The 27,685-nt window shown below is 42.7% G+C and overlaps 1 protein-coding gene across 1 annotated transcript; it reads right to left on the reverse strand.

Moving 5' to 3' along the window:
* Nucleotides 1-1,775: 1,775 nt before the first annotated feature.
* Nucleotides 1,776-27,288, reverse strand: LOC110542908 (ribosomal biogenesis protein LAS1L-like). Its single transcript, XM_060375022.1, has 13 exons — nt 27,054-27,288; nt 26,245-26,370; nt 24,860-24,929; nt 22,767-22,848; nt 21,238-21,516; nt 20,873-20,919; nt 19,893-20,002; nt 17,292-17,377; nt 16,394-16,600; nt 15,751-15,898; nt 10,065-10,585; nt 6,255-6,405; nt 1,776-5,982 (listed from the first exon to the last, which is right to left on the reverse strand). The coding sequence occupies exons 1-13, from the start codon at nt 27,224-27,226 to the stop codon at nt 5,862-5,864; spliced, it is 2,121 nt and encodes a 706-aa protein (XP_060231005.1). The 5' UTR covers nt 27,227-27,288; the 3' UTR covers nt 1,776-5,861.
* Between the last annotated feature and the right edge of the window lie 397 nt (nt 27,289-27,685).

Genomic DNA, 27,685 nt, shown 5'->3' on the forward strand with positions numbered 1-27,685 from the left:
ATGGAAATGGTGATGCACACCTGCAATCCCAATACTCACTAGACTGAGGCAAGAGGATGGTGTTATATAGTGATGAGGCTAAGATGTGTTATATAGTGAGTACCAGGGCAGCCTGTTTGATCACAGATTTCAGACAATAGGGACTAAATATGGTTATGAATGTGACTGATTTAATTTTAAGAAACTAAAGGTTACGTGATATACACGAAATCTTTTTTGTATCAGAGAAACAACTGTGGGGTTTTCAAGTTAGGGGTAACAGAGAGTAGAAAAAAACACAAAAACAGTAAGAACCAATCAGTGTCTGAGGCAAAGAAGGCTTGGAGCCTAGGAGTGATCACAGCTCCACAAAAAGGTTTTCATTTTTGTTCTTTTCCCATATGAAGAAAATAGATGATAACAATAAACGTGCGAGAGCACACTTAATTGGATAAAATGAACTTTTAAATATTTCTTTATGGAAGAAGAGAGCTCACAAGAATAAAGGTGCCAAAATTTCACAAGAATTGTGCTGTGTGCCCTATAAGACAGCTCAAAGAAAAAGGAACCTTTCAAAGGTAACATGGAACTATTGAACTCATTTAAGTTACCAGGTATGGAAGGGAAAATGACAGATGCCTTATGAAAATGGTCTGTAAAACTTTTCTTCTAAGTAATGAAATGTATGGCATGATTTTTTCTTTCCCTCTCTTACCTGCACAACCCCTTCTAGTTTTTAAGAGACTACTTCTCTACAAACTTTTCTTTCTTTTTTAATAAATATCCTTTATAAAATAAATTAATATCTATTCATCTTTGTTACAGTTTCCCTCTAATACGGAACAGTTCATTGTGAAGAGGCTCTCAGTTAACATTCTATCTGTGCTCTAAGTGTGTGGCTTTGTATAAGTGCCCTTTGGAGGGCCAACAGTTTCAATAACAGTTTGTTTTGCTCTGTAAATCAGGCTTGGATTTGCACAGGGAAAGTAATGCCAAGCTGTCCAAAGAGCCCTGCTCAGGTTTCCTCCTAACCCTTCTCATCCTCCTCCTAGTTTGCTTCTCTTCAGGTATGAAACTGAGGAGTGCATAATCTTCAACCAAAATGGCACTAGTGTTAGTTTTCATCGGAAACAAAACCAGTGTTTTGTGTTTAAAGAACTTGCTTGTCTAAGTAGTCAATGCCTGTGTGAAGACTCAGCATATTTGATATTTATTGTATTATAGCTAGCTATACACATAGGCAGGCTGACTATTTTTAGTCCTGGTTTGTGTATCATTAAGCTATAGTAATTTGTTTTATCCATTTGTGGGATTAAATGGTATTGTTTAATGGTTGTAAACTTTTTATAAAACCACTTTGGGTTTCTTGTTTGACCCAAACATAATGTAAGTCTCAATGACAAAATATACAGAGCCAACCTGAGGTGAGTGAAAATATAGCCCTTCCCCAAATTTGTCTGTCCTATATAATGCATGTGCAATGCTTTATACAATACCCACTAGCATGAATATACTTATGATTTCTTCATGAGCTTTATTTCACCTAAAATTGTGATGAAAATGCTGTATCATTGACAATGAATTGTTTATCGCATAAACTATTGGTCTACTAATCATTAATGGCTCTTTCTTTAAGAACATCAGCAACAAGTCATTGCACACAAGCATACATGCTCCAATTTTTTCCTGAAATATTAAACATGTCCTTTCAACTTGTATGGTAAAATAAACAATGGGACACAAATCCCCACCCTTCCCTCCTAGAGTTCACCTGAAATTTATCAGTTTTGGGTTTGCTTCTTATGGTTCTTTTCTATTGATCACACCCAAAAATCTTACAAATGCTAGGTTAGCATTTTACCACCAAAGTACAGAATCAGCCCTTAGCTTTTTGATGAGAGCCTTGTGATGCATCTCAAACTGGCCTTGAACTTCACACACACACACACACACACACACACACATGCATGCACGCACCCACGCACGCCGGCACACACACACATGCACACAGAACACACTCTCTGTTTTTCTAATTTTGCCTTCCAAAAACTAGAATTATAGGTGTGCTTGGAAAAATCATTTTCTTGTCTTTTGAGACAAGTTTTGCCTGTAGCCACCAGTCACACATATAAAACCTGATATGGTCCAGGAAAACAAAACAAAACATTTCATTCAGTTAAGTATTTATTGAGGGCCTGTCATGTATCAAGCTCTGTTTCACACTCTTAGAAGATAGCATCCAATGTAGAATTTTCATTTTAATTTAGTTACAGGTCCATTTTTCCCCCAGAAAACATGTGTGTGTGTTTTGTGTACAGTGTAAGTGTACGGTGAATGCACATGTGTGGGGGTATGTGCCTGTGTGTATACATGTAGAGTGCAGGAAACCTCAAGGGCTTTCCTGTATTGCTCACCAACTTACTGCCTTGAGACAGGATTGTACCAGGGAACTGGAATCTCACCATTTTGGCTAATCTGGCTGCCCAGAAGGCTCTTGAATTAAAGGTGTCCTTTCCTCTGATGGTAGGGTTATAGCCGTGCTCAGCCATGCCTTGACTTTTATGCAGGTGCTTTGGATTTGAACTCAGGTCCTCAAGCACTCACATCTACCTACTCACTGAGCCATCTTCCCAGATCCTGAAGAGCCTTTTCAAATCTATCCTGTTAAGTATGATATTTTAAAGTTTCAAAGGTAAATTTCTTGCAGATTTATGAAAATGGTATGATTTGCTTAAGATTGCTCCAATTAAGTAGTGACATGTGCCTAGAACCTGTCTTTAGGCAGCTTTTACCTGTCTACCAGTACATTCCAAACTCCATTTTGCACCAAAATAATCCCACTTATGTCAAAACTATAGATTGTGGCCTATTCCCCAACCATTGATTCAGGTAAGGAGTGGAGTCTGATTTGATCCTAATAAAAATCCAGATGATGATGTTTCAGGAAACACTGATCTACACCGAACTAACAACTGTTCTTTATCCATGGGTAAATCATTTCTCTTTTGTCTGTCTCAGTATCTCAATGCACTTCAAAAGCAGGAGACTAGATTAGGGGCGCAAGGGGAAAAAAGATTCCAAGGAAGTGTGTGGGAAAAAAAGAGGTAAAAATGTGTGTACATACACTGGAGGTTGCAGGGGGGACGACCAAACAAGAACTATTATTGTCAAACCTTTTTTTTTTTCTAGTAGAAAAACTAGTCTTTAAAAAGCAATGGTATGTGAGTTCCCAAAACATATGCAATAAAGTGAGAACTACTCTAAAAGACTAGAACTGAAAGCTTGTGGCATCATCTCCCCAGACCATGGGGTGTGTATCCTCACATTTTTAAATCCCTGATTCGTGTCTTCAGACAGAAAAGGGATCTTGGAATTGCAGCCGCCATTGCTACTGCCATCTCATTGGCGGCTGTTGGAGCTTCCACCGTGGCATTAGCCATGAGTCATACTATGCAGACTGCTCAGACCCTAAATAATCTTTTAGCCAATGTAGCTCATGCTTTAGATGTACAAAAAGGAATTAATGCTCAACTAAAAGGAGACTTGATGGTGTTCAATCAGAGGATTGACCTCGTGCAGGAGCAAATTGATACCCTATGGCAAGTCGCTCAACTTGGCTGTCAATGGAAGTATGCTGGACTTTGTGTCACTAGCACACAATATGAGAATTTTTCCCGTGCTGCAAATCCGTCTAAACAATTGTCTAGCTATATTTTAGGTAATTGGACTGAAGAATTCGATACTATGATGGAGCACCTGAGAGTGGCCATTGTTACGGTAAATTCTACCAGAGTGGACGCAGGACTAGCCACAGGATTATCATCATGGATTGCTGCAGCCATGACTCATCTGAAGGAATGGGCAGGCATGGGAGGGTTAGCAGGCCTTCTGGTGTTGGTCTCCTTGGTTTGCCTGTGGTGTATATGCAAGATTAGAGTCTCACAACAGCGTAATGCAGCCATGATCATTCAGGCCTTTACAGCCATTGAAGCAGGACAGTCTCCCCAAGCATGGTTGGCTACCATAAAAAGCTAAAATGTTACGCTCAGGATGCGAGGCTAAGCACTGCACTCAGGGTCAGCTGCTTTCGACCCAGAGAAGAGCATGTCTGATTGCATGCGGGTTGATGCCCCAGGTCCCGCCTCTGAGAAAAAGGTATAGGTCGGGTCTGATGCTCTTTGAGTGGATGACACCTAAATGAACATTGGTACAAAGTCCCAATTTATTTCTAATATCAGAGATCAGACCTCTACTCTTGCCTGATGCGTCTAAAACAAAAAGGGGTAGAGAGCTGCGTAATGCCGTGCCTTAAAGATGGAGCTGGTTTCTGCCTTCCACCTTCCAGATGGTGAGTGCTCTCTGTCACAAACAACTCCATATTTGGCTAAGGCTGAGGATCTGGCTTGCTTCCGTGTTATGTGGACCTATCTGCATTGCCCATGAGGCACGCTGGGGTTGGCTACCCAGAGGCTATTTTAAGCTGTTGGCTGGCTTTCCCCAGGGTCAGAAGATTGTTCAAGGTTCCTGAATAAACTGCATTGAGAAGAACAAACAAACAAACAAACAAAAACAAAAAAGATCAGAAAGAAGGAGAGGAGGACCTCCCCTATCAGTGGACTTGGGGAGAGGCATGCATGCAGAAAGGGGGGGAGGGGGGGACCGGGAGGGGAGGAGGGAGGGGCTTATGGGGGGATACAAAAGGAATAAAGTGTAATTAATAAAAGTTAGATAAAAATTAAAAAAAAAAACCAGAAGTTCCTTGAAGACACTTCTATCATTGACTTTCTAGTATGCTAGAAAATCTTTAGCCTTTGCCATTGTAGGAACGAAGCATTGGTGGTGATGGTGGTAGGGACACCTTTGTATTAACCAATGCAAAAGCCTGCTGTGCTGGTAGATTCATGGAATGCTGTGAGTCTAACAGTGTATCCTTTCAGATGCTATACACTCCCTAAAGGCCCTAACTCAAGTTAGAACCCCTGTCCACGCTTGGTGATGAAAATAATTTCCTACCACGGCTGAGGCTCTGGGTACCATCCCCAGCTTAGAGTGGCTTAGGAACAGGCAGGGTACAGAACATGTTGACTTTCTGAAAAAGCATCTACAACAAAGTATTAACATTTCTTGAAATAGCTACTTAGGGAAACCTCTTAAGCTACTGGAAGAGCCATAACTATCTCTGACATTCTTCACTAAGCTAAAGGTTCTACCTTCATCTTTCAGCTAATGGCCGACACAGGGTACAGGTTAGGCCTATGTTTCTGGGGCCTTATGTAGCTCCAAAGCCCACTGCAGGAGTATGTATAATAACATTTTAGCTTTCAATTCCTGTTTGTTATTCAATAAAGGAAAAACTGGATCTTTCTCCCACACCCTGCTCTCTACAAAGCTCCATGCCTCAGATGTTCACTAGGCTCTATAGACAGTGATGGCTCTTCTCTGGGCTCTGATTCTTTCATATAGGCTGGCCCACATTGCAGGGGAGTGAAGCAGAAGTAAGTTTAAGGAGCGAGGCAGGTGTGGCTACAGTGTCACTAGGAAAGCAATCAAAATTGGTACACATAATAGTTCCTAGGCTCCGACTTCTATTCAAAAGCCTTGTTACATCTCAACATCTTTAGAATAGCCACAAAGTAAAGGGAGAATTACAATATTCTACCGGAACACATGCATGTCTTATTTCACAAACACCATGACGAAAATCTGTTTATTATCTTTCAAAACAAAACAGAAAATCATTCACATTTCCATTGTGGTTTAAAGCTGAATTGATATGGCTGATCTGAACGGTCTCCCAGGTTTTCCAGTCTGTACCATGGGTGGATTCATGACTGGGCTGGGACTATGTCAGGATTACATTGACACTTGCATCAGGACAGCCATCAGAAAAGCTGCAGGCCAGCTTTGACCCTTTCCAATTCTTCTGGGCTCCAGTAAAGGCGCTCCCTATTTCTGCCATTGCTGCTGTCAGAGTTTTCCCTGTTACAATTTGGGTTTGCAGTGCTGTAGAGAAAGTGGGCAGTTGGTCAGGGAAAGGGAAGCCCTAAACTCTGGACGAGTAAAGGGAACTTCACTTGTGTGTGCCTGTAGGGAGGGCCAACCTCCTGCCTGTTTTATAAAGAAAATACAGGAGCTACTGTGACAAGCAATTTCAGATGAGAGGCAAGGGTGGCTCTGCTCCTCCCCCCTAGTAACCATCCCCATAAACTTTGTTTCTCATTTTCCATAAGGTGGCAGTCAAAGGGGTGAGAAGTCCCACTGTCACAGGTACTTACCTACTCTGGGACTCTGGAGGTTCTAGCTGCTGCTCTAGTACAGGTTGGTCCAAAAGATAGATGGTATCATAATTCTCCAACATAAGCTCGTCTGGATCCTCAGTCTGACCTGGTATTCGGCCTATAGGGAATGTACCCCACCGCACATCCTCTGTAGAACACAGACACAGCAAGAGTGAGCTTGTGAAAAGTAAAAACTAAACTCAGATTCCATCTTACCTCAGAAAGAATGGCAGCCATTAAGAAAACGAGTAACAATAAATGCTGATAAGAATGTGGAAAGGGAACTCTCATACACTACTGATGGAAAGGTAAACCAGACCAGCCACTGTGGAAGTCAGGATAGGGGTTTGTCGAAACAAAAACAGACAAACCAGCCCAGAGTATCTTTCTACACAGGCGTACCACTCCTGAGTATGTACCCAAAGGATTCCTAAGTCAAAGTATCAGAGTTTTTGCACACCAGTGCTTATCACAGCATCATTCACAGTAGTCAAGTCATGGAACCAATCTAGGGCTCCAGAAACACAGGAGTCAATGACAAAAATACATATTCAAGGGTTACTTTTTTCAGCTCTCAAGAACTATGTCACATTTGAAACAAAATGAATGCAACTGCAGAAAATCATTAAGTAAGCCAATCTTAGAAAGGCAAATATCATGATTTATCTCATTGTGGTTTGTAGCTCATATAAAGATGAATAAAATCATGTACTATATGTCTGACATTAAAGGAAAAATTTTAACTGTCAAGGAAAATGAGGTGAACTAATAAAACAGGAGTACTAAATGAACACAGGAAGGTATGAAGGGGAATACATTAACATCCAATTTCACAAACCTTAAAAGAGTAATTCAAATATCAAATAAAAATATTTACAATAAAAGTGAGCTAAAGAGCTGGGTTTCCTACTAGCTTACAGGCCTACCCCTGTTTACCTACCCAGCCCTCTTAGCCAATTTAGCATGTGCCTTTTGCATATCCCTAGGCTCTGTCCTCACTGTTACCACTTCTCAAGAACACTTCTCTGTATATCTTAGCACTTCACCATTAGCACTTTATAACTCTTACTTCATGTGCTTATAGTATATATGTGCACGGGCATGCTTGCATGTGCAAGTACACACACACACACACACACACACACACACACACACACGCTTAGCTACTGACATTTTTGTTCCTTCTCACATTCTTCTCAGGTAGATCTCCACATAAACACAGACATCTTCAGAGGTGGCTCGATCAATGCATTAATTAATGAAAATCACAGAATTCTCCCCACATGCCCTCTCCTTACCTACCAATACTGAGATTTATCTGAGTGATCGAAATGATTTATACAGCTATACACACCATGATGTGTTATATTCCTTCTTAGTAGCCTTGCTCACAGATGCACATACACACACCCCTAAAGGTAGATACTATCTCAAAGGTAACATGCACCCCTGCTCTGCCTAAGGTTATCACTCCCCCAGAGGCACAGAAATAATACCACATATTCAACCACCCAAGGATATGCACAGAAGCACCTATATCCCATTCAATAAAGGTCTCCTACTCCAATTCCTGCCTCCCACAACTCTCATTTATAGGCAGAAACCCCAGAAATATTTATGTTCCTTTTTTTCACATATATACAGGCACATACACACATACACACACACACACACACACAGAGGGAGGGGAAGAAAGGAAGAGAGGAAGAGAGGAGAGGAAGAGAGGGGGGAATGAGAGTAAGGTGCGAAGAGGGAAGGACTTAATTAATATCGTAACCATTCCCAATTCATAATTCACAACTTTATCAAAACATACATACACACATGAAGATACTCCATTCTGGGATGAAACAATTCTCCATGTCACTACGCCTCTGGGTGTATGACAGTTTAGACTTGGATTATCTTTTTAATGGAAAAAAAATACATAGAAATGACTCAAGAAGGGTTGTTCCCATTTTATATATTATATATCAAATTTTCACACTGTATCTCATAAATATACACAGTTAAATATCAATTTAAAAAAATAAAAGATGAGCTGAGTATGGTATAGCTCAGTGGAAGAACAAATGCCTAGTCTGCTGCTTTCCTAGGTTTGAGTCCCAGAACTGTATACACACAGAGAAGAGCCGTCCCTCTAACTGTCCATCTCTATAACCTGGCACTTACAGAAATAATTCAGACATCTTCAAGCACAAGGATCACTCCCACGATGTCTGTCTAGCATTGAGTTAACCATTCTCATCACTAACATTCCTAAACCTATGTATATCATTGCCCATGTCTCTTTAGCCTGACCTCTTTATACACAGCACCCCAATGACAGCACAGAGACAATTTCAAATGGTTGTCTCACTGCTGTGTCATGAACCCCTCCCACATGCTCCAAAGGTTTCACCTTTTCCCTCACATAGGCACCTCCTGGGTCTCATGATCCTTAGTAGATTCTGCCTCCTCTTCAGAAAACATATATAATATTATGGCCTATTCGAGATTCTCTTCAAAACTGCTACTTTTCTCTTATACCCACATTTAACTTAGTCCCACCACAAGGACACAACTATTCCTATACCAATTCTTCTATCTCTTTTTGCTTTTACAAAGACCCCAACTTCAGCCTTCCTTGTCCTAAGAGGTGTTTTTTGGTTGTTTGTTTGCTTTTTCTTTCTTTCTTTTTTTGGTCATTCTGTCATGGTTTACCCATCAGGTGTGGATGTACTCCCACTCCAGAATTTTTAGACCACAATCCCTCCATACCTATCCTCATTGGGCAAAAGCTACACCTTTCCCCAAGAGCTCATTCAAAGACACTCTTTTGATTGTACTTACTCCTCACTGGGCCCAGCTATTTTCCTCTCTACTACAGGCTTCAGCACACAGGCCATGCCCCTGCCACCAGGGTTTGTGTGCATACAGACATGTACCACCCCATACTGACTGTTCTACTTGCTCCTCTGCCTGCCTCCCTTGAGGCTCTTCTTAAACTAAATGATGTCATTCAAAGAACCACCCCCAGAGGAACAGATCCCTGCACATCATTCTCCATCACCTGGATCCCCTTTGGCCTTCACTTTCTTGAATAGACTTGGATGAACACCTAAAATCTCAACCCCTACATATTTTTGCTTGATCCAGTTTCTCTGACTTCATGCCCTGGATTCCAATACACACAGCAAAACCCATTTTTACCACCAGTCAGCCTCCATATGCACACAGAGAATACCACGTGCACATGAAAGCATGTGCCCTAATATATAATGAAACTCTGGCTTTGCACATTCTTCTGTTCTTATTACCAAGGGCTCACATACAGCTACTTAATATGAATAACAGCCAATCAGTCTGACAGTGGTCCCTTATGCTTTACACTCCAACCAAAGAGGGAAGCCACTTGTCGTCCTTGTATCTAGTAGCCTCTTTGACTTGGCATATACCATCCTCACTTTGGTCCTTTCTCATCTCTTCCCTAGGGCAAAGGAAAGTCTCAAGAGTCACCCTGCTGGTATCAAAATAAAACCTCATCTACTCAGGTGGGTGAAATAACGGAAATCACTGTAACCCAAAACAGCAGTGTAGGCAAACTTCATCTCAAAACGAGTTAAAGCTTTCAGGACTGGGGTGGGGGAGGATACGCACTTGGAGGGTAAGGTCAGAGGGTCTCAAGTCTGAGGTTACATTGTGACATTCCATCTTAAGAGTGGTGGAGGGAGAGGCAGAGGGAGACAGAAAGTAGAGGAGTGGCCAATCAAGAATGGAGGGAATCAATGACAGAATAAAATAAAAGTGGGTTTAAGGGCCACTTACCAGAGCTTACTTGCCATGCTGAACCCCTCAAAGCTTCTTGTGTCTCAGAAATGTTGCTAGTGTTCTCAAAAGTATAGGATTCTTGCAGGAAAGATAAATCCATCTCCATTCTGTCTTCATCTTCATTATCATCATTCCTTTTTTCTTCCTCTACTTTTAAGTCATCACTTTCCTCTACATTGTCCTCCATCTGATCTTGAAAGATATTTGGCTCTTCTTCCTCAATGTCTTCCTGTTCCTCCTGCTGCTCCTCCTTGTTTTCCTCTTCCTCCTCTTGCTTGGCATTTTTAGGGCTGCTTTGCTCCTTCTGTTGAATATTTTCTTCAGATTCACAGTTAGCATTAGATGATTGTAGGTTCTGATGTAAGGTATCCGATGAGAATGGACTTATCTCATTGGAGGTAGAACTTCCACTTGCCTTTGCTGTGACATTCTCTTTACTCTGAATATGAATGGAAGAGGCCTGGAGTAGCTTGTCCTGCTCCTCCTCTGGCAAAACCTTTCCCATGGCTTTGTAGACTCTAAAGAAATGGAGGGATGGAGTAGGAAAACGTTAATGTCTCAAAGCCCAACACTCTGGGGGGGGGGTTGAACTTGTTCTCAGGTTTTCACCCCTGCCTCTGAAAAGCAGTACAACAGAGCAGACAGAATGCAAAAGCTAAGAGGACCTAGTATGCTGAACCAGCTCTCTGGTACATCTGTAGACTTTACTTCTATTTTTGTTAGAATGAAGACAATAAGAAAATCTAATTTCTAGAGTTCTTGGGAGGAAGAAAGTAAGCTCGCAGAGAATGACAGGCAGAGTGCCTGGAGCACAGTGGCAGGCAATAAATGATAGCTATAAGTCTGTACTAAAACACTACATAAATATACAAAGTAGCCAATAGGCATGCAGTGCTGGAAATCAGAATGGGAGAACCTAGTCTCTTATGGCCTTAATTGAGGAAACTGTCCTGAGGGCCAAGAATATAGTGGGCAGTGGGCTGGCTTCTTGTGCATGGAAGACAATGTGTGATTCCTTATGAAAGCAGCTACAGCCAAGCCTGAAATGGAGGGAAAGAAAGAAAACAAAAGCAGTTGACTAGACAAAGCAGACTTGGAATGGAGATCTGATAAGCACTGTTAATTGACTGTGTGTGCTATGGAGCTGAGGGGAAGCAGAGAACACGAGGAGGGAGCAGAGATTGGGGAAGGGCTTCATGTAGGTGAGGCCCAGGTGGCCCAAGAGCAAGAGGGAGCCCACTGCCTATGGTCACAGTAGTGTGGCTGGAGGAAAAGGCCCCTGCTGGTGCGCTGTAGGGAAAAAAGAAGGCTGGGAAGGGGACTGTGTCCCTTATGGGGCAGGTCACTTGACAACCCTGAGGACAGGTCAAAGTTGTGATTTCTGAAGATCCACATGTTAATCGCATGGAGGATGTCCAGGATAGGGCAGCAGAAGCAGGAAGACCACAAATCAAAACAGTTGGTTAGAGGGTACTGTTGGGAGACATGGAAGGAAGGAAGCTGCAGAGGACAGACACAGAAAAACGAATGCAGCTTGGTGACAAATGGGAAAGGTTGAACAGAGGATTGAACAAGAAGACACTGTGCACATAAAAGACTAAAAGAAGGTGCTAGAAACAAGGCCACTGACAGCTAGAGAGCTTCTGGGGAGGAAGAGGGTGAGCACGCTCCACAGAGCCTGGCCCCTAAGAGGAAGCTGGCACTGTGGGGCACACAGCAGGATGGAGAGATGGGGCACATCTTTCTGCAAATGCAGAGTGTGAACTATGCATGCTTTGCAGAGGGAGCACAAACAGTGCACGCAGACTGGTCACATGTGGACGGCTGCTGCTCGTTGGGAACAGAGCTGGGATCTAGTGACTAGATGGGCAGTCCCAGCTGGCAGGACTCATTTCATACTCCAAGAGGACACTGGTTCAAACTGAATTGATCACCTCTCTGGGGAAGAACATGAAATGCTTACAACTTTATGTGAGGGAAAGCTAGGAAGAAACCCTCCCCTCTCACTGTTGTCCATTAGCGTGATTAATAATAAATATCCCCAGGCATTTGACACTGGCAAAATGCCTTGTTCCTGCTGCTTATTACCCATCCGCTATCCCCAGCTTCCAGGTCGCCTATTAGGTGATATGATGACCTCCCTCATGAGAATGCCTGTCACAGCCTGGGACTAAGGTCACTGGTTTAGGCTGGTGGAAAGAAAGTGGAGTTTAGACACACAGACCTTATGCCAAGATTCTCCTTCCATTATCAACAAACCACTGTGATTTTAAGGTATGCCAATCCTCAGTCCCTAGGATTCTTATCTGTAAAAATGTATTATACTACCACCTCTCAAGATTTCAGTGTCAAAGTAAAGGAAATACCTTATTTTTAAAAAAGTATAATGCCTGATAATTCATTATCAGTAGTATTTTGTTTCCCCTCTGGAAAGAAAATTAACAGTTCTGTATTCACAAAGTAACAGAGGCTTTCACCATAATTCAATCTATGTGGAACATTATGGAAAAGCCCAGGCTTTTCCAGGGATTTCTGGCCGTTGATGACATGCAGCACAACCCCTCTATTTTCCACTCTGTTTAATGGGTGATTTGATCTAAATTCATTGATTACTTGAGAAAGGGGGGCTCTGTGCACAAGGAATCGTACCCAAGTGAGCCACTGTTACTGATGCTATGTATTACATCCCTCTGATAGACTTGAGTTGGGAGAAGATCTCTGTGGTCCAGACGTTTCCAAGACCAGCAGCTTCCATTCTGCAGGCAATTAGGATTGGAAAGTACCTTGAAGGCCATCTAATCAAACCTCTCCCTGCTGTTCTTTTCACTCCCTTCCTCAAATACATAGACATCCTACATTCCTTCTACACTTTGAAACTTCTTGATTTTTCTCTCCTTGAAATGCTCAGATGCTTCTGCTTTGATACTCTAGCCTGATTCCTACAGAAACTGCTAGTTTGCTTCCCAGTTTCTTATTAATGGCACTCATAGGCCAGAGCTCACATATCTGGCAACGTGGCTGTACAGCTAGGTCCCATCTCCTGGAGCTGTTGCCTTGGCTGAACTTGTCTGGAAGCCTAAATGTTTATTTTATAAGTATCACTATAGCCCAGATGCCACTAAGAGTTCAAGAAAGTCTTTTGGATCAAATGGAAGGATCATGAAACTAACACTGTCCTGGCATCCAGTCCACCACTTCACTCATTCCCTAGACATTGAATCTTCTACCAACACAAGCACTGCTGGTAAACAGATAGCAGAGGATATGTCATTCAGTCCAAAGGCACTTATTAAGGCCTGTTTGGTGCATTGATTTCTGTGATGTGCTGGAGTTCCAATAGCTAATGCTAAGCTCTTGCCCTTGCAAAGCTTAGTCTAGGAGAGGGAAGGAGACAAGTGTGTGTGTGTGTGTGGGGGGGGAACAAATCTCAAATTTGAGAACTATCAGGAGTCACCAGGAGACAGTAGGCTGTGCTACCACCAAGTGAGATCTGTAATAGTTAAGGAAGATCACTCTGGAGTTGGACTGCCCATCCAAAAGCAGATGTTAATCATGCAGTTGAGTAGCAGAATCTGAATTATAGAGGAAAGGACTGGACTAAGATGTGGGCTGAGCAGTTTATACAGACCAGAAATAAGCACTGGCATTTTTAGGAGGTATGTCATCCAGTATTAACGTAACAGATGAAGGGATTAACAAGGAGTCCTGGCTTGGATAATTAGGTCAAGGTAGCTTTAGGACTGAGTACCAACCAAATTGTAGCAGGTTAAGGAGGAAAAAGAGGAGTGAGAATAATTAAGATGAGAACCACTTTTGGGGAATTGGAAAAATAAAAGATGCCAAACAAAAATATACATGGTCATTGCAACACAGATTTGCTTGGCCTGTTATTACTCTTTTAAGAAGAAACAAAACAAACAAACAAACAAAAACCTCTGACACATTCCTTAAGGGTAACAACCACCTAAACAAAGGAGAGAATGAGGTGAGGCTCTAACAATGCTGGCAGAATTGGTTCCAGAGCAGACGGAACAGACTTTGATGCAGTGCAAGGCCACCTCAAACTGAGATTGATGGTGTTGACAGCAGACACAGATCAGCTCAAGAAGGCTAAACCATTGGTTGAGGGAGACCGGGTAGGTGCCTTCATGTACTGGAGGAAGCTGGGGTAAAATGGGAAAGCAAGAGGGACATGAGGTCAATGGTGTGTGTTTGGAATAGTCTAGGACTGGAGACAAAGTGGTCAGTAAACAAATGATCAGACAGTATTGAGGCCTGGCATGAGTTTAAAACTTGTGAAGCTACAGCAGCAACAATGAGCACTGCTAAGTGGTTTTCTCAGGGAGAACTCAGATACCTAGGCTGGAGAATGAAAGAAACAGAACAAGGAAATCAACCCCAGCTTGAGAGTTTGCAAGTCAGACACTGTCAAAGGATTAGTTACCAGAGTAGAAGGTGCTAAGGATGAGAGAAGTGATTAACTACAGGCCAGGGTGAGGAAGCAAGAGGAAAGAAAGAAAAAAGAAAGGAAGGAAGGAAGAAAGGAAGGAAGGGAGAAAAAAGGAAAGAGGATAGAAAGCAAGAAAGGAAGGGATGGAGACAGTGACACAGGTAAAAAGTGGTGTCATGGTAAAGGAAGGTGAAAAACAAAAGTACAAGACGCGATAGTCACCACGTGGAAAATTAGGATGTCAGCTTTCAGAGGAAAGCTCTGAGTAATGAAAATATGCTGCTCTATACAGTGGAGAATGAAAAGCTCTGGAGTTGAGCAAACCCGGAGGTCAAATGAGTTGCTCTAATGAAACAAATACTACTCTATAGGAGGGCTTCGCCGCCAGTCCTGAAGATACCTGATAAAACAGGATCGGATGAATGGGGAGGAGGTCCCCCCCTATCAGTGGACTTGGAAAGGGGCACGGTGGAGATGAGGGAGGGAGGGTGGGATAGGGAGGGAATGAGGGAGGGGGAAACGGCTGGGATACAGAATTAATAAGAAAAAAAATAAGAATTAAAAAAAATAAAGAAAGAAAACTGTATGACCTGTGCAAAGTCAGATATAAAAAATAATACTACTCTAGAAAGTAGAAAGAGAATCAGGCACTAAAGGAGAATGAGGCAAGTCGCTTAGGGAAAGGAACTGATAGAGAAAGGGGGAACGAAGACATGTGTATTCATAGGAATCAAAACAACACTGTAATTGACAAAAAAACCTAAAGAGAACAGAGTAAAGGGGGCTCCCAAGAATTATGGCTACCATGACAGGTATGTCCACTGAATGTCAGGTTAAAACTTCACTTTTCATAGACGGCATTGGGGATTATTGAGTACACTATCAGAGGTATACTTTAGGAAGCAAAGAGAGGAGACAGCACTGGGCTTACAGCCAGAAGATCTAGGTTCGATAATAAACACCAGCTACCATTTATTGTGCACTTACTCTGTGCAGGACTCTATGTCAGGCTTTCTCACACTGGACTCTATTTAACCAAATCTTAAATTGATGACCATAAAAGTAGCAGCACCCTAACCCCTCCCCTTTCCAGATTCAGTTCTACCATCTGTTACTGCAAGGGATACTGAGTAAGACATCACCAAAAGAGACCTCCAAGTCAGACAGTCTAGTGCTGAGAGGCCCTGAGACTTCCAGGGCCATACCCTCTCACCAAATGGAATTAAGTCTTACAGCTGAAGGAGTTGTCGTGTGGCCCAGCACGGAGACCCCAAACATATCTCAATCACTTGGGGCCAGTCAAGAGAGGCAGAACAGTTGAAGAGTCTCCAGTTCTTTCTTGCTTCCCACTGGCTCGCAGACAACCACCGAGCATGACGTACTGAAAGAAAACAAGAGGCTTAGGAGAAAGAATGATGTGAGCCCTCCCACCAAATTTAACCTAAAAAATTAGGCTCAATCCCTTCATCCCCCAAATCTTCACCCTGTAATTTTTCACCACTCAAAGCACTGAGTGCTTCATTTATGTGGCTCTGAGCAAAAGGACGAGGGAGATGTCCACTGATTCCTGCAGTTCTCTTTTGGACAATTTTAAACTTTTATGTTTTCTTGAGACAGGGTTTCTCTGTGTAAGAAGCCCTTGCTGTCCTGGACTCACTTTGTAGAACAGTCTGTCCCCGAAATTATAGAGATCTGCCTGTCTCTGCCTCCCAAGTGATGGGATAAAAGGCATGCACCCATGTGCCTGGCTAACTTTAAACTTTTAACAAGGAAGCTGTCCACATGATGGTACTTTATAGAAGTGCTGAGGAAACACACTGGAAGATGCTTCTGCTTGTGATGCCAGGGCCCTGGGACTAGGGCTCGTTTTCCTCACCAATCTTAGTGTTGGCCACGATCAGTTCAACGGTCCATCTAAGGATGTAGGTAGGCCGGATCCCAGTGTTCCCCAGGGTAGACAACTCAGAGAACATCCTCTCCAGCAGGGCCTGTGTGAAGGTCTGGGTGTGCAGGCCCCTGAGCAGGGGCTGCCAGAACTGAGAGAATGGCGTTGGCACCAAGACTTCATTCAAGCTAATGTTTTCTGGTTTGTGAGAGACATCCGTTGATGGACAGGAAGTGCAATGGGATCAAGAGCAAGAGAATGAGAGATCACAAAAGCAAGCCAACAAGAGGGAGTGGTGGGGGAAAAATGCACACCAAAGAGAAAGTACAGACACGCCCGAGTCCGAACAACAAGAATTGCCATTGGACAATAAGAGGGAAGGAAAGCAGAACAGCAGGAAAAGAGAAACCAGTTAGTATTTGGCAAACAACAACACATATAAAACCAAGTATAAAAACAAAAACAAAAAAGAAAAAAAAACTCGTTTCTGACTTCAGCTTTGTCGATAACTCACTGTGTGAATTTGGTTCAGTAACTTCCCCTTTCTGCACCTCAGTCTGACCATCTGTAACATGAGGATATTGGACTAGATGACCTCTCAAGGCCATTCCAATGCTGCTGTTCTGGCTCTCTAGCTAGGGGCTAAATCATATTTAACAAGGCACAACGACAGTGTTAAGAAACCCAACCCTACCCATTTCCACCCACTTTAAACTTTTAAGGCCACCTAAGGAAAGTCCCATTACTACCCATAATAGGACTATCTATCCTGTTCAGAGAAAAAGACTGAGGTTTTAGCCCCACCCCACCCTACTCTTCAGACCATTTCTGGAGTTCCCACACAAGAAGCACAGAACCCTAAGGTTTCAGTGAAAACTGAGAACCCTACCTTCATACTCTATCTGCAAAGCTGCCAACTGCTCAAAAGTGGGAATGAGGAAGCCATCATCCAGAAAAGTATCCAGCAAAGCATCCCTGAAGCAAATGGACAGTAATTTAGAGGGGCATGGTTGCACATGCCTACAGTCCCAGCTACTCAGGAGACTCATAAGGCTGAGGGGAGAGCATCATCAAGTTCAGAAACACCCTGGGAAATACAGCAAAACTGAGTCTCAAAAGAAAAAAAAAGTGACCTTTCCAAATACACTGGGCTGATTCACTGGATATTTAAAGTTGAAATTACTTAGAGGGCTGAACTATGGCTATGACTCTATGATACAAGACTTAATGTAATCTAAATAAGAGCCAGGGCTCGATTCCCAGTACCAAGAAGAAAGACAGAAAGGCACACTAGAAGGCAAACTGATAAAAGGCACCAAATCCTGCAACACTTCTAAAACACAGCTAATGTCACTGGTTCAAATGTCCAAAGTACCAGTGGGAGAGACTAGAGACTAAGGAGATAACAGGAGTCATTAGTCTTTAGGCTCCTGGGACAGGGACTGAGCCAGAATCTGGGCATAGTGGGCTAGGAACACTCAAGAACTAAGCACATGGTGATGAAGGTCCCATACATGAGAGCGGTGTTGAATGAATAACTCAACTCACAGAATAAAAGTCTTAGGCTGACAGAAGAAATTAAATGCTTGGGATGGCCAAGTGCTTTTGGGCCTCAGTTCCCACAATGTTTTTGTTTTTTTCTGCCCATTTCTCTCATCTAGACATTCACTTCACACTGGCTACCTTCTTTTAGATCCTAGAAGTAGAAATGTTAGGTATTCCACTGCTAGTCCAAATACGATGCACATCTTCTTACAGAGAATCCAGATTAAAGTTAGAGGGACTGAAAACAGCAGCAGTAGGGGAGATTTCTCAATTCCATCTAGCTCAAACCTAAGCCAAAAGCAATAGGTACTCCAGAACTACTGGCTTGCTTACAGCCTCTCCCAGCTGACTAGGTCTCAGAGGAGTCAATGAGCTTTCAAGATGTCCCAGTATCAAGAGGGATGACAACACATCAGCTCCTTCTATCCACCAGATCAGGCTTAAGAGCAACAGTCCTGCCACCCACCAATCCCTCTTTTCCTCAGGTAAGGATCCTAGAATTTAAAGTAGCCTACCAGTTCCACACAAAGAGGCCAATACCACTATGTAGGGCTCAGGGGTAATTTTTCCCACCTGCTGGGAAAGCTGTCCCTCAGACTTGTGCTGAAGGGGAGATCTAAGAAGTCTAGAATGGGCAAACTCTAATGAAATTCCTTTGAAATTGAGCATGGTGGGATACATGTATTTAATCCAAGCACTCAGAAGGTAGAGGCATGTAAATCTCTGAGTTCCAAGGCTGCCTGATCTACACACCTGAAGCTATACTGGGAGACTCTGTCTCAAAATCAAAACAAACAACCCATAACAGTGCAATCAACCTTGGAAGTATTTTCTGGGAATAGAGACAATACAACAAGAAGAACACATGGCAAGCTTCCATCCACACCCACCTACATCAAGTCCAGTATAGATTATTCTCAACTCTCCATCTTAGATCTCTTTTAACTTTCCTTCATAGAAGAGCCAGCAATGCCTCCACAGTTTTTTTTTATTGTAGTTATTCTGTGTTTTCTTACTTCCCTTTTTGGAACTAGATTAAAACCAATGCCTGTTGCATACTAGGCAACTGCTCTACCTCTGAACCATACCACATAGCCAGCCTTCCTCCACAGGTTGTTGGCAGCAAGTTCTCCAAAGCCATTTCCAAACAAATTTAGGCAGAATACACAAAAGCAACACTTCTTTTTAACCTACCCTGGCTGAACTGAGGACTTTTTGTGGTCAGGGAGACACACAGCCACACTGAGAAGGGAACTTAGCCTGAGGGGCCTTTCCTCCGTCTGCCTAGCCATGACTACCCAAGAGATATGATATCCTCCAAGAGCTATTTGAAGGAACAGACTAGCAGTACTCCAAGACTAGGCAGTGAAGTGAATATATATCACAGCCTTTTTTTTTGTAATTGACAAGACTGCCACATTCCATGAGATAGAGGGAAAAGGTTAACAGAGGATGCATGAGTACACACATTCATAACTCTGACGATTCTAGTAACTCACAATAAGCAACATGGTACCGAGAAGGGTGGGAAGCAGATCATACAGAAGACATAATCACCATTTGAGGGAGAAGGATTACCTCTAGGATTTCCTACAACACAGATAAGCTACCTAGAATACAACAACTGTATTCTCTAAAAACTGAATTCAGGTCATTGTGTATGCTAGACAAGCATGACAGTGCTGAATTGTAATCCCAAACAGTTTTCTCCACCACTTCCAGCCCAGACTATTATTTTGAGAGAGAGGGACGCACTAAATTGCACAGAGTGACTTTGAATACATTCTGTAGCCCAGGCTATGAATTTGCAATCTGACTACCTCAATCTCCCAAGTAGCCAGGCTTACAAGTTTATATCACCAGGTGTGCCTTAGAAACCAATGTCAATAAAGCTGTTACTCTCTACCCTAAAGAACAGGCAACCCCACAGTAGCAAGTTACAAACCTGTTCTCCGATGTAATGCCCTTGAGTTCTTCCAGGATACACTTTACACTTGGGGAAAGCTTATTCCATACCTTAACAGCCTGAGGTAAATTCCTATATTTCTCCAGCACCTGACAGCAAAAGAGAGTCCAATCAGAAGTCTGACTTTGCCCAGCAACCCAAACACAAACCCCTCCAGGATCTCTTCTCATAGGACCTCAGCATTACCCTTAAGGGAGCAGGACAAAGTAGGCAGGGGTGGCCCATAAATCCTTTACTGAGCTGCACAACTTCTTTATCGACCCAGGAACTAAAAACAACTAGATTTTCTCCTCCTACTCTCCACTCTCCAAATCATCTGCGGCTCCCAATTATCAGATACTCTAATACTTAGGTGTCAAATGGGGACATTTGGTTTGCTATGAGCAGAGATCTCTGGGCCAAAAGGTAAGGAGCGAATAGGAGAAATGAGTTATGGGTGCAAGAGAATTGTTAAGACCCACATTCTTATCCTAGCTCTCCCATTTGCTCTATGTATAACCCTGAATCTATCCCTTTGATCATCCAAGGTTTCAACGTGTCTGAGAAAATGGGACAATGGCCTAAAGCAGTTTCTGGGCCTTTCTATAAAAAGTACACCTTAACTCTCTGCTCTCGGGAAGCTTTTAAGCCCCACTTGTTGATCATCTTGAGAATCACAGGAGTAGACAACTACAGCCCATTCCCAGGTGTCTATACCAGAGTAGATAGTCCAACAGCGTCATTATCTGCTTGTCCTCCTCCATTAGTTCACAGGATCATCTGATTAGACTGTCTCCTTCCTAGTCCCCACCCTCTCCAAGAAGTACCTTCATACTCTGCCACTTTTCTTCCAAATTCTGAGAAGTTCCCTCATGCTTTGTTGCTTTCAAATTCTCGACCAAGACTTCTCTTGCAGGTAGCTGGCAAGAGGGAAGAAATGTCTGGGCAAGGTGACAACATACCTCATCGAGGAAACTTACCGTAAACTGCTCTTCTTCATATGATAACAGCAATTTTCGTGCTTTTTCTGAAAACAGAATGGAAAGAAGTTGGGGAAGGAAGCCTATACCCCCATTCTCTCTGGGAATTTGAGCCTATTGTACCTCAGTTTTTGAACTATAAACTGAAAAGTAAAATTTCTTCCCACTTACTTCACATAACTCAAAAAAGATACCCATTACATCATGCAAACTATCCCAAGAAGACAGTTTGTGGCAGTACTTTTTTTTTTTTTTTTTATCCTGGGACTTACCATAGCTCACAGAAAATACTCTATCAGGGAAATAAGCAGTACTCATCACAAGCGTGAGTGTTCCAGGCCCCTTCTTGCCCAATGAATACCTACCATACAACTCTTTATGTCTTGGGGTCGGTTCTGGATGAGAAGATACCTCTTCATTGCCGTTATTGTTGGCATCATCCTCAACATCCAACTCATCATTTTTGTCATCCTGAGGCTCTGGTTGCTCTTCTATTACATCCTCAACAATAGTTTCACCTTCCTCTTCTTGATGTTCCTCTGTTTCTTCCTGGTCCTCTTCCAACTCCCAGGTTACTTTCAGGCTTTCCTCCAGTTGACAGCTCCAGTAGGTCTTCTGGAGCCAATCCAGGACAAAGTGGCAAGCTAGAAGAAGTAAGGGGTGGAGGAGTTATGCCACAGAACAAACTATGGGCAAATAACTAGCAGGCCCCCAGCTCTCTGGGCCTCTCATTTTCTAAGAATAATAGTAACGTCTAAGGAAGAGACTTGGCTCCAAGGCTCAAATCTCAAACATCTCCATATACCCTCTCTTGCTTTAGTCTGTTTATTGTATTCTCCTGTTCACTGGTTTCTTTTTCAGAGGAGGGGAAGAAAACAAATGCTGGCCTTAGACATGGGTGCCAAGTAAAGCAACGGGTGGTAAATGGGTGAACTGAAACCTAGGTACACCAGCTATTTACAAGTCCTTAGCCAACTCTCTTCCCTTTTATGGATCTTAGTTTCCTGAATAGAAAGTGGAGAGATTAAAATGGGGCTTTTTATTTTTATCCCCCCTCACCGTTTTTCTGTCTGAATGTCTTGTTTGTCTGTTTTTCCAGACAGGTTCTGTCTGTGTAGCCCTGGCAGTCCTAGACTTGCTTTATAGACCAGGCTGGCCTAAAGCCCAGAGATCCTCCTGCCTCTGCTTCCCTGAGTGCTGGAATTAAAGGCTTGTACTTTCACAACCAACTAAATCAGGGATTTTTATCAAATAGGAATGAATAGAAAGAGATTGCCTGAATTCAGGACACTCTTGTTTATACCTCTCACCTTAACCCTTCAGACTACTAAACTACCTACAGAGCAATTTCTAAGGAAAAAAAGTTCCCTATAATTGAAATAGCAAAAGAGACCAGAACACTGGGTCTATAGAGATGGCTCAGCAGTTAAAAGTAATTCTTGCACCTGACAAGAACCCAGATTTTGATCTCAGCACCCAGAGCAGGTGGCTCACAACTTCATGTAACCCTTCCTTTGGAAGACACAGCAGCCTCTCCTGGTCTCCACACACAAATAGTAAACACATACTCATGTACATAAATAAAAATAATTGTGTATCTTAAAAAGGAACCTGAACTATAAACTGCCAAGCCATATTCAACCTGAAACAAGGCAATATTAATTCTGATTTCATTTTCCACACTCTCCACATGGATTTTTGCATATAAAACCACTACATATTGTGATCACTAAGCTTCTGAAAGCCCCTTATACTATAGCCACAATGAGTCTATAACATATTTCATCTAGTCCTGACACTAGGTACAATCCTCCTCTCTGTCCCTCTTCCCCAAATGCCCCCGAGTCGAGGCCCACGTGCTTAACTGAAAGGTATCACATCCACAGACACTCACCTTTGCGGCAGTCATTTATATGGGGCATTTTCTTGTGGGTCAACTTGTGGCGAAGTTCAACAATCCAGTCTGGGATGTTCATCTGATTAGGGGTGGAGGATGAGTTTAGTTAGAAATGAGAAAATAATACAGCTTACAGAAACTTAGGGATGAATCACCCTGGCAATCAATCCCCAGTGAAGACTCCAGTCTTACTGATAGTCAAGATGAAAATCCAGGATTCCTAATTGTATTTTACTGCTCAGTGGAAGTAGTCTTAAAATAAGAAAAGGCAACTGCCCCCAAACCACCAACTGTTCTCCTTCATGAGATTTCTGTGATGAGCAATAGTGATTAATTTACCTTCTCAGCTGTCCTTTGCTGCTTCCTTCTTCCTAGGTACCTTTATCCTTCCTTGCCTACCACAAGAGCTCCAGGAAGTTTTTCTTCATGGTTGAGAAAACATCTACCCTCAAAGCCCCTACATAACTAACGTACTCACTCAACCCAGAAATATATGGTGTTGTCTTGCTACATGGTTGAGCTGTTTCTTTCCTCAGATCGCCAAATCCGTGAGGGCAGTCATTTGAATGCTACTCTCTTTTGTGCACCTACTCAGTGGTATAGTCAGGCTCCTCACTTTCACTGGGCCACTACAAACTAGCAGAGCTGGCCAACCCATGCAAGTTATGAGAAACAAGGGAGCAATCTATTTCTTTAAAACTGGACATTCAATTGTCAAGTCAAAAACTTTCCGGCATGGGCTCCAACAACACAAGAAATAACCCTAAGAATAGACAAATGGATTAGCATGACACTGTCTGTGCTTCAAAGAAAATAACAGAGCAAAGAGCTAGCACAGCTTAGAACATGGGAGAAAATCTTTGACAAATGTATGTATCATCACAAAAATAATAAGTCATTATACAATCCGTAATGTAATAATGTACAGTTCTCAAAGAAACATACATGGTCAATTAATATTGAAAATAGTGCTTAACAACCTTAGCCATTAAGGAAATACAAATTAAACCTTTTCAAGATTTGCTCTCAACCCCTGAATTGCTGTCATAAAAAAATTTTGCAACAAGCTGGTTTAGGCAGCATGTGCCTGTAACTGAAGCACTCAGGGTGGCAGAGGAAGGCCAATCTCTGTGAGTTCAAGGCCACCCTGGTCTACAAAATGAATCCAGGACACCAAGGGCTACACCAAGAATCCCTGTCTCAAAAAACATAAATAAATAAATAAATAGGCACATAGAAAAAAAGGAAAAGAAAAGAAATAATAGTAAATACTAGTGAGTATATAGGGAAAAGAAAATCTTATTCTTTGCTGGCAGGAGCACAAAATGGTACAGCCTGTAGAGAACCAATATGGAGATTCCTAAAAAACTAAAATTAAAATCACCATATGATCACTGTTGGGTTTATACCCAGGGATTCTAAGTCAACATACAACAGAAACACTTACCTACATTTACTGTTATCCTGATTCACAATAACTGCAATATATAATGAGCTTATAGGACTATTAACACATACATGAACACAACATGGAACATAGAAAAAATGGAATTTTATTCAATTGTAAAGAAGAATGTGTATCTTTAGGAAAACAGAATTGGCGATCAGTATGTGATGCGAACAAAATAATGCAAACTCAGAAAGACAAGTATTTCATAAATTTTCTCACAAGTAGTATCTAGATTTAAATTTAAATGCATGTATATATGTGTTTAGGACATGAATATAGAAAGATGACCGTGGAGGAGGGAGGATGTGATCTAATGGAAGGGACAAAGAGAACAAGTGAAGCTAATGGAATGTGACTTGTAAGCAAAAGGATTATTTTAGAGAAGAGGGGGAATAGGAGTGGAAAGCAGAGAGGGACAAATAAAAACCAAGGATAATGCTACATGTATGAATGTTGCAGTAGAAAACATTATTTCACATGTTAACAACAACAAAAAAACTTGAACCCTAAGGTCTGAAGTTCCTACTGGATTTACCTGGTAGTGACGAGATAAATTAATCTGTTTGCATACCTTACCCCATGAGACATTTAGGAAGCCCTACTATAAAGAGAATGAGTAATGCCATCTTTTCACACATACCTCCTGGGCCAGGTACTTGAGGGGAAGGTTAGCACATTTTGTCTTCCTCTCTGAGATAAGATTCACAAACCTGAGTTGGGAGAGAAATAAGTGGCATAGTCCAAAAAACTTATTTTATTCAAAATTCCTTGTGAAGTTGCTGACACTTTGTATTTCTTTCTATACACAACCTTTCTACTGACTGGCCTGTTCCTATGATTGCTGTCAGCCAGAGAAGGGACATTCCCACCCACCTCAGCATTCACTAAGGCCTAGGCTGTCTACTGAAACAATATAGATAAATAAGACACTGTTCTGGTCTTGGCAACTTTGGTCTAGAATAATCATGACATACTATGGTAGAATACAATACAGTAGAGATGTCAGAAGAAATTACTTCATCAAATGATACAGGGAACACAGATCAATGACAGAAACAGAGTGCAAAGGGGGAAGACATCAAGACAGAGAATGAACAATATAAGACTTTGACATATGAGAAAATTCAGTGGTAGCCCTCCCCCAACATGTACAAAATTGTCAGAACCACTATGATTCATTGAGATTGGAAACTCCCAGCCTTGTCTTTTCTTCTACAGTTCAACCTCTCAGCATTCAGGGAGGAGAGAAAAGGACAAAAGGTACTGCAAGAAACCCACTCCACCTTCATCTGTATGTTTGGTGGCAGAGGGTATGGTAGAATGGGTAGACAATCTACAATAAATTACAGCAATGACCACTCAGAAGAGTTTCTCTGAGCTGGGAACAACGACCCGACACATGTCTGCAACTCTAGCACTAGGGAAAGAGAGGCAGCAGGATCACCCTGGAGTAGGACACCAGCCTGAACTACAAAGTAAGTTACAGACCAACAAGGGCTACATAATGAAAATCTGTCAAAAAAAAAAGTTCTTGGTTACAAGTTAATAGAGAGGGTTTGTAAAAAGAAAAAGGATTAGATCTAAATGTGTTCTGAATTTCACACCCCCTACACATATCCCAGAAGGAAAGGAAGAACAGAAGGGAGAGGCTTTCTGGAAAAGGAAAAAAGAGGACTGTGTGGACAAGGCATAGTCACGACCAAGTTAAACAAACACAGGTTGATTCACACACGAAGACCCATTCAGGGCATTTTGTTTCAGGTAGCACTCGAAGCCAAGCTCTCTAAATCCATGCTGCCAGTCAAGGTGGCACAAACCTGTAATCCCAGCACGTGGGAAGGCAGAGGCAGGCGGATCTCTGTGCATCCCAGGTCAGCCTGGGCTACAAATCAACTCCAGGACAGCCAAGTATACACAGAGAAACCCTGTCTCGGGAGAAAAACGAACAACAAACAAAGATGGTTATCCACCTCCAGGTCCCAAAGCCAACCAATCCCCGATATTACCCCACACAGTTGTTCTTACCTGACCAATGCCATGCCATAGAGCAGTTTGAGTTCATCAGGGCCCAAGCCACCAGATATATCCTGGAGCTTACATCGTACCAGGTCAGCAGTAGAAGATATTGCTATGGGCAGGTCGTTGCCTAACCTAAAGAGCATTATAGAAGTCCTTACATCATTCCACCCTCTACCACAGAATCTTGGTTGCCGCACTATACTCCCATTATACACTGAAAAGTGCATAGTGATTAAAAAAAAACAAAAGAGTAAACAAACAACAACAAAAACACTGTTGGAAAGAGTGGGTAAATTCCCTGAGATCCAACAGTAGTAAGGGAAGCGAGAAGCTGGCTGGGGTACACAGAGCATCTTAACTGCTACATGCATCAACAGTTGTGTGGGCAGTCCATTCTCTCCCCCTCAAACTATTTTGCTAGAGAAGCCCCAAATCTCAATACCTCCTCCCTCACTGAATGAACTGAGCAGCCACTTCAGTCCCACATCTAACATAAAGGGAGTGAGTCCAGTCCCTAAAAGGAATCAGAAACCCACCCTGGCATGTGAACCTACTCCCTTAACCCTGGCACAGGTCCCCCCTATTTTGCAAGTAAAGCTTAAGCCTCACAAATATAAAATTACTGGGATGTACACACTATTTTTCTTCCACGGGGGAAGTACAAGAGCTTGGCTGCAACTTTGCCCCAGACACTTTGGAGGCAGCATAAGGCAATTTCAGTGAAGGATAGGCGGCTACTTGGGAAACTCTGCCAGGGAAGGGGTGAAGGAGGCACCAGCAGCACCCAGGGAAGAGGACTGATCCCACCGCCTTACCTGCTCCTCCATACTGAAATACGGTTCAGCGCGTACCGCAGTAGTTTCTGATCATCACTGAACAGATAAACCGTCACTTGATCCCATTCATCTCTGCTGAGCCAGGAGACCACGGTTGTCTCGGCACGCGGCGCCTCAGGCTGCCCATCCCACTCTCGACACACTGTCTCCATCCCCTAGGGAACAAGACAGGGTTTCATCCCGGAATCACACCAGAACTGCCTAACACCAGGTGTCGCGCTCTTCCACTGCCTTCCTGTGAACGCGCTCCTGCCCCCCCCCCGCCCCCCCGCCCCCTGAGGCACCAAAAAGCGGGCACCTCGTCAGCCAATCGGAGAGCGTGATCCCGACCTAAGCCCGCCTCCCATTGTTAGTGTGACCAATTGGAACGTGGGGCATGGGTGACACGTGCGGGCTCACGCTTACACTGGCTTCCAGAAGTGTTTACTCACAAAGCCCCCTAAGCAGAACCACGATACATTCAGCTTCTAGGTTCCGTGAGTTTTCTAACTGTTGGACATCTTTGGTGCCCGACTGGAACCGGCTGGTCTGGATTGCTAGAAGTAAAAAGTTTTTTTTCTCACCTTGACGGTATACAGAGCAATTGTTCTCGATTACTTTATTAACTGATA

The sequence above is a fragment of the Meriones unguiculatus genome, chromosome X (assembly GCF_030254825.1).
Source record: "Meriones unguiculatus strain TT.TT164.6M chromosome X, Bangor_MerUng_6.1, whole genome shotgun sequence".
NCBI lineage: Eukaryota > Metazoa > Chordata > Mammalia > Rodentia > Muridae > Meriones > Meriones unguiculatus.

What these genes read in the sequence shown, in the direction of transcription:
- LOC110542908 (XM_060375022.1), bottom strand. Translation starts at nt 27,226, where the DNA reads ATGGAGACAGTGTGTCGAGAGTGGGATGGGCAGCCTGAGGCGCCGCGT. An exon ending in ATTTCAGTATGGAGGAGCAG is followed by an intron (nt 26,371 to 27,053) that starts GTAAGGCGGTGG and finishes AATGCTCTTTAG; the next exon opens with GTTAGGCAACGACCTGCCCA. An exon ending in TATAAATGACTGCCGCAAAG is followed by an intron (nt 21,517 to 22,766) that starts GTGAGTGTCTGT and finishes TACTTCTTCTAG; the next exon opens with CTTGCCACTTTGTCCTGGAT.